Source organism: Pygoscelis adeliae, unplaced genomic scaffold, assembly GCF_000699105.1.
Source record: "Pygoscelis adeliae isolate BGI_AS28 unplaced genomic scaffold, ASM69910v1 Scaffold79, whole genome shotgun sequence".
NCBI lineage: Eukaryota > Metazoa > Chordata > Aves > Sphenisciformes > Spheniscidae > Pygoscelis > Pygoscelis adeliae.
Genome location: NW_008825532.1, coordinates 3994321 through 4001658, shown reverse-complemented (window position 1 = coordinate 4001658; position 7338 = coordinate 3994321). Strand labels below are relative to the sequence as shown.

General features: G+C 53.6%; 1 protein-coding gene across 1 annotated transcript in view; it reads left to right on the top strand.

Moving 5' to 3' along the window:
* Nucleotides 1-7338, top strand: part of FRMD7 (FERM domain containing 7) — an 11289-nt gene that overhangs the window by 1949 nt on the left and 2002 nt on the right. The window contains exons 2-8 of the mRNA XM_009331759.1: nt 2598-2702; nt 3086-3128; nt 4523-4556; nt 5293-5390; nt 5539-5653; nt 5855-6002; nt 7100-7195. Coding sequence (XP_009330034.1) covers nt 2598-2702; nt 3086-3128; nt 4523-4556; nt 5293-5390; nt 5539-5653; nt 5855-6002; nt 7100-7195 — 639 coding nt within the window. The remainder of the gene's footprint in view (nt 1-2597; nt 2703-3085; nt 3129-4522; nt 4557-5292; nt 5391-5538; nt 5654-5854; nt 6003-7099; nt 7196-7338) is intronic.

Below are 7338 nucleotides of genomic sequence, written 5' to 3'. Positions count from 1 at the left end.
CTTGCTGGGATGCTGCCAGCCATGCCAGCGAGCCCTGCGCCTTGCACTGGGAGGGCACTGGGATCCCCTGCCCCAGTGACTGGGTGCAGGGATAGTCGCAGGTCAGCCTTTAATGGGTTTCTTGCACTGAGAGGAGATATTGCAAAGCTGCCTCCCTTCTCCCTTCCCCACCCCACCGGATACCTAGAGCTGTGACCTGGCATGTGCTCTTGCCCATAAAGTCACTCCTCTTCTTCCTGGAAAGGGTTTAAACAAAGCAGCCCTGAGCCTGGGCAGCCTCGGGAGCCCTCCCAGAGCATCACAGAAAGGGCGAACCACTTTGCAGCCTGGGCAGACAAAGCCTGGGCATCTCTGCTAGTGGAATCTGCTACAGGGCAAGATTCAGTGGGAAGGAAAAAAAGAAAGGAAAGGCACACCAAACAAGAACTAATTGCTGGGTCTGAGCGAAGGACAAGGTCTTCTGTGGTCTCATGTGCCTTATGATGAGTAAAGGTGGGAATTCATTGACGGGGGGTGTGCAGAGCTGGCTGCACGCGAGCTGGTCCAGCAAGGGCACGGGGAGCGTCAAGGCTGGTGGCTTTTGATGCATGGCATTGCATGCCAGCTGCGCCATGCAGAAGGCACCGACCGGGGGACATCTCCCAGGGCGGTGGGGAAAGATCACACCAAATCCCACGAGCTGTCGCTCCCCACTAAACCACAGACCTGGCTGCAGCAGCCTGTGCTACAGGGAACACTGCAGAAACGTGGCTTTGCCATTGGAGTGCAAGTGCTGCCAGGGTGTCTTTTGGGGACGGGTGTGCACATCCCCATCTCTCACACATGTTGCTGTCTTCCTCTGGATGTGCCTCTTGCTTTCTTACCCTGCTTACAGTCCCAGCTCCTTTACCGTGGAGAGGAGGGGCAAGCTCAGCCTCTCCTTTCCACCGCCTTGTACACAGGGTTTTCTGCCTGTGGGTGCTAGCCTGGCCCTGCAGCATCATTGAAGGCACATTTAGGGTCGGATGTGGGGTGCCCAGACCCACATGTCACACTTCTGCCTCGCACTGTGCTCCTCCAGCACAGACCCCTGCTCTTGCCTGATGCTGTCCCAGGCACAACCATACCCTGGTGCTTGCAGCAGCACAGGTCGGGGCCTCGGTGCCCCACAAACCCAGGATGGGGCACCTGCAAGCATCACTCTGCAAGAGGAAAGCCTCTGCTTTTAAACCATCCCCTGCATCACAGGGCTGCGTCTCCCCGGTGAGCAGGTTTTCCTGGGGATGGAGCTGCTCCTCTCCACTGCCCTGGGCAGTGCTGGGCTTGGCGGAGAGCGGGTCGCTCCCAGCAGATGTGGTGCGTAATAACCCGGTAAGAAATGCTGGTCTTTCCTGGCTGCCTGACAAAGGCCAAGGCCTTTCATGCTAGAAAATTCTAGCTTGGAAATAAACATTTATAATTGTTTTAATTACCCTGGTGATCTAGTAATTTCGAGGAGAACCGGGAGCGCTGCAGAGCGAATGCTGTTATTATGCTATCACTTTTCAGCAGCCTTTCAGCACGGAGCCAGCAATTTCATCCCAGGAGAAGCCGTGAAAGGTGGTTATTAGTGTGCATCACCACCAGCAGCCGGGGTCCCTCCCGCCCCTGATGGGAGCAACCGCTGGCACGGGGAGCTGCAGCCTGCCTTCACCTCCATCACCCGAAATGCTGTAATTTAGCAGCGGCCTCTCTGCTCTGGCCACGCTCTCTGCACTAACCCACGCTCATTTTTGGTCTGCTTTTCACGAGTTGATAAAGGAGTAGCGGGGTTTTTGCTGGGGTGGGTCACTGCCAGGTCCATTTCTGGTGCTTTCTGGAGCATTTTCCAAAGTCAGGGGCCTCCCGGGTTGTTCCCCAGCTGTGTCACACAGCACGGCAACAAGTCAAGCAAAACACCCTCCAAGTATTGCTGTTTACTGGGAATAACTACAGCCTGGTCTCCCTCATCAGCATGTAGTGCCACTTAATTAATACTGCTAAAGTGCACAGATGACCCAGGGCCCAAGGCACAGGATCTGTGCAGGGTCCTGTTGCTGTTAATTACCATTAACCATAACAGTAGCTCGTCCCCGGCAATCCGGTTGCCAGCTGTTGGGGCACACAGGCTCACTGTGCAGGTTTGAGGTGTGCTCCCGTTTGCTCTTAATCAAGCACATTTGCCACAGCCATCCCTGGTTCAGGTGGATGCTCATCCCAGGGATCGCTCACTGGTTTGCCAGGGATAGAGCTGCCTGGACAGCAACGGTTGCAAAAGGTGAGCCAAAAGCAAGATTTCTTTCCTCTTCCTTTCCTTTCTGGTTTACATTCCTTAATAAAGGAGAGAAGTGATGAGAAGGAATCTGATTTCCAAGAGCAGAGGTAAGAGGCATGCAGCATGCTGTTGTCCTGTCCCACATGCTGAAGCCAACAGAATTTATTGAGTAAGGTTTTGCTGCAGCATGGTCAGGAAAAATCCCACAGCTCCTCTCAGGGTGAAGGCAGGGAGCTAAAACTTCTCCTGCATCTCACTGAAATCCCATCACAGCTGCTGTTGGCGTTGCCTAACCCGCTGCTTCCATGGTGTGTTTGTTTGCTAGCAAAAATCCTGCGGAAAAGGGCTGTTCAACCTCACCTGTAGCCACCTCAACCTTGCGGAGAAGGAGTACTTTGGGCTGGAATTTCGCAGCCAGGCTGGGAACCACGTGAGTGCGTCTGGCGGCACGGGGCCCCCATGCTGCACCATGCCACATCCTCCCAGCAACTGCCCGTATGGCTGGGGGCTTGCTAGCACCTCCCTGAAATACCAGATGGAAAATATCAACAGAAAGTTTTGCCACGATGCCAAAAAAACCTTGAAAATGGGAGTTAACGAGGGGAGGCACAAGCTGGTTGGCAAAGCCCCAGTGATAGCCACGGCTCATGGGGTTTATCCGTAGCCATCTGTGCGGGGCTGCCCAGCGGGACAGCCTGCTGCAGCAGCCAAGCTGGCCAACATTTTTGTGTTGCATTCTAGCATGCTGCTGCTGCTTTTATTCCCTGTCTCTTGTGCCATTTTTTCACCCAGTTCTTCATTGCCTTATTTCAGGTCTGGTTGGAACCACTAAAACCCATAACAAAGCAAGTCAAAAGTAAGTATTTAAAGAATAAAATTCTTCTAAATCACTGCCAGTGGCAGACTAGCGCAGACACATTTGTGCGGTGTTATTGTTTGGGGACGGGGGCTCTGGTTTCCAGCATTTACCTGAGCTCATTTTATAGTGCGAGGCTGGGCAGGATTGTCTGCAAAGACACCACAGTCCATATAAAATCCTGTAGAAATACCGCTGCCTTTGCAATCTGGTATCTGCACCATTTTAGGCTTGAGCTGTTAATAACCTGACAGCTTGGCGGAGGAGCAGGGGCGGCTGCGTGCGTGCGTGTGCGCGCATTGCTGTGCTGGCAGAGCGGCAGGCATCGCTCCCTGCATGCCCTCCTTTCCCCTTTGCAGCTCTTAGCAGCCCAGACGCCTGCGCGGCACGAGCCCTGCGTGAAGCAGGGTTAGCCGTGCGCCTCGCAGGCTCTGCCGCTCCTCTCCAGCCCCCAGCCCTCCCGTGCTGCTGCACAGAGATGCTGCGGAGCCTGACCTGAATTCAGTCTCAGCATCCCCTGCCATAGCCACAACCAGTGTTAACACAGTGCCCCTTTCAGCCTATGCCTGTTTCCACTCCCGCAATGAACCAGATGTTACTTTCCCCAAATATGTGATGACCAGGAGGTGGTCAAGAGCATGAAGCCACGACCCCAGTATTTGCCATGGGGAGGCTGCAGTACAGTGTTTGCATAAATTTCCCTGTAAGGGGAAGGCCTGATAAAGAGCCCCCCCTTTCTGGGTGCACCAGAAATGGGATTATTTCAAGCACCAATTTGTTTTTGCATGTCCCTTCTGGCCTGCTCTTGCAGAACCCTGTCCCTCCAGGAGCCCCTGAGCTGTCCCACGGTGTCCTGGGACAGTCAGTGCCTACAAAACTGCCTCCCTCCATGCTCTTTGCCTTCGGCTTGGCTGCTTGCTCTCACTCATCCCACAAAAAAGCTTTGCCCAAACAGCGTCCTATGGAGCTGTTGCATCCCAAGTGCTTGGAGGGCTGGATTTAATGTACAGCCCTCCTGATGGCCGCACTCCAGACAAGCACCCGTGGCACCACTCCACGGAACCCCCCCTCCTGGCAGGGGTCTTTGCAATTTAAATAATTGCTGGGGCATTTTCTCTTTAGTATTATTTAGGCACCCAGCTCCCTGTTCACTTCCGTTGGTAATGCTGGGGGTCTGGGCAGGCTGGTCGTTGGGGGCAGGCTGGAGTCCCTGATGCTCAGGGCTTCCAGTCCTGATTTGTAAGGGTCCAGAGTAATTTATTCTGTAAGGAGACAGCATGTGTGAAGAGAGTTGTAAATGTTCTCAATAGACACGTAAAAGAAAACTTATGAAGATGTTGTGTTTTAAGATCCTAAGGAGGTTCTTTTCAAATTTATGGTGAAATTTTTCCCAGTGGACCCCGGCCATCTGAGAGAAGAGCTGACCAGGTACAGTACTTGTTCTGTTACTTTCTTACCCCACAGTCCTATATTTTTGCAATTGTGAAGCATGCACTTAATTCCTTATCTCCATCCACCCGAACCTGTCTGTCAGCAGTGGTTATCCTAAGTATTGAAAGAGTTCTGTACTTTACAAAGCAAAAATTGAGAGTGTCTTTTTTGATCCTCTGTTTTATAAACAAAATCCACTTGAAGGATCAGCCGTCTTAAGAGGCTGCAATTTGTTTACTGCCAAACACTTTAACAGTTGGGCACCGAGTGTGACTTTGCTCAGTCTAGCTCCTGCCTCAAGCTGTGTTCTGAAAGAAGAACTTTAATTTTATTTTTAAAAATGACATTGTTAGCTCTTACGTTTTAGAGAAAGCATTGCAAACAGGAACTAAGAATAAAACTAAGACAGTGCTTCTGCAGAACATTAGCCCCGAGAGATGCAAATGCCCTCCAAAGCATAAAGGAATGTTAACTCTGAAACCTACTAATGGGCATTTCAATGGCAGGGTTATACTGGTCATGGTGGTGCCCAGCTGCAGCCTTCTGCGGGGGCTGCATGCGCCTCTTGTGACCCCACAGACCTGCATCCCTTGGGCTGAAACATGGGCGAGCGCAGGGAGAGGCACGGGGGCAGACAGCCCCCCTGCAGCAGAGCCCTCGGGGCTCAGCCCAGCACCAGGCTCTCTTCTGAGCCCGGCCCCACCCCAGGGCATGCTCCTGTCCCCCTCCACAGGTACCTCTTCACCCTCCAGATCAAGAAGGACCTGGCACTGGGGCGGCTGCCCTGCAGCGACAAGAGCGCGGCGCTGCTTGTCTCCCACCTGCTGCAGTGTAAGGGCAGGCGAGTGCCCGCGGGGACGGTGCCCCTTCCCTGGGGAGGGGGGGGCCCAACGGGGCTTTGCTTTGGCTGTGTAGCCAGGGGTTCCCCCCTGCAGTGACCCCTCACAGCCTAACCCTGCTCTCCCTATGTCCCCCGCAGCCGAGCTGGGCGACTTCCATGAAGAGACGGACCAGCAGCACTTGGAGACCCACAGGTACCTGCCCAACCAGGAGTACCTGGACAACAAGATCATGCACTACCACCGAAGACACAGGTAAGGGCTGCTCTGCACCATGGCCGCCCACCCAAAGCACCCGATGGGCACCTGCCAACGGGCTCGTTCCCATCAGCAGGCAGGGCCGGCAGTGGGGTGGGTGTGATGCCAGCACGTGCACATCCAAAATGGCATTTTCTCAGCCTGTTTCAGTGGCTGCCTTCTCACTCTTGTTGCTTGCCGGTGTGTTTGTGTCTCCAGCGGGAAGACGCCAGCTGAGTCGGATGTTCAGCTGCTGGATGTGGCCAGGAAGCTGGACATGTACGGGATTCGTCCGCACCCCGCCAGTGATGGCGAGGGGACGCAGATCAACCTGGCCGTGACGCACATGGGGGTGCTGGTCCTGCGGGTGAGCCTGGGGCTCGTTTTTTTTTACCCTTCTCCTCCCCACTGCATGCTCCAAACCCTCCCAAATCCTACGGACCTCGGGTGCAGAGGTGATGCTCCGGGGCACCGCTGCGGGGCTTGGCCCCACCATCTCCATCAGCGCCGGCTGCTCACCACCGTGCCTGCCCCGGCTCTGTTGGCCCTTGTCATGGTGAGCGTGGCCGTGTAAGCATCACCGGTTACACGACTGTGTCACATGTGTTCACTGTATAATCTTCCAGCGAAAATAGCCACCTCACGTCTGTGCAATTACATAACGCTGTAATCACGGCGTAACTGCAGAATAAATACAGACTTCCTCGCAGCCGGCGTGAAGCAGTGCTTGCCTCCCACACTGGCTAATTTCAACCTGGGAACATCTTGCCAGAGCAGGGGAAAAAAAAAATCCTAACTGTGCGTCTGCTGTTCATAATTGGTGCTGCCAGACCCAGTTATTTATTCAGAGCCATAAACACCCCTCACACACAGTTAGAGCATCTGTGAGCCCATTAAAATCTGGGCTCTTCCAGAAATCTGAGAGGGTCTCGGCGCCACAGCATGGAGTAACACAATTTTACCTGGTCCTGCTGTGACACCTGTGTTGTGTGGCTGCGTCTAAATTGATGCGTAATGATAATGAGGGGTAAGGTACGCTTGCAGACTGCTTAAACTGGGTCTAAAGGCATGGGAGTGAGCTGAGCTCTACTATGCTTCCCAGCAAAGGAGACGAGGGTCTTATTTATTTTGAGGGGCTGATGTTGCATTAACTCACCTGGCTCGTGAGCTGGGATGGATGGATGCTCTGCATTCACCTCTGAGGTTTGTCTTGGGATCCTGCAGTTTTACAAATAGCTTCAGTGGGCAGAGTTAAGCCCTGAATCTCAATTCCCATTTTTGGGACCAACTGATGGCGAGGAGGGTCAGCCACCAAATCCTGGCACTCCTTCCTCAGACCCCAGCAGCAGTGAGAGATGCATCGGGGTTTCGTGCAGTGTCCTGCAAGCTCAGGACTTGGCCCATCATACTTCTGTAATTCTGATTTACCCCGTCCTGCTTTAACTGTTGTGTCTGTCCTTGCAGGGCAATACAAAGATCAACACATTCAACTGGTCCAAAATTCGTAAACTGAGTTTCAAGAGGAAGCATTTTCTCATCAAGCTCCATGCAAACATCTCTGTAAGTACTGCACTGCAGGCAGCTGCCAGGCTCAGGAACAGGCAACTGTGGACCAAGGATCAGCCACGCAAAGTCCCCAATTTTGAATAAAATCCATTTCTGCTGCTCATGGGTGATTCTGTTCCCCCCCCCCCCGCAGCACG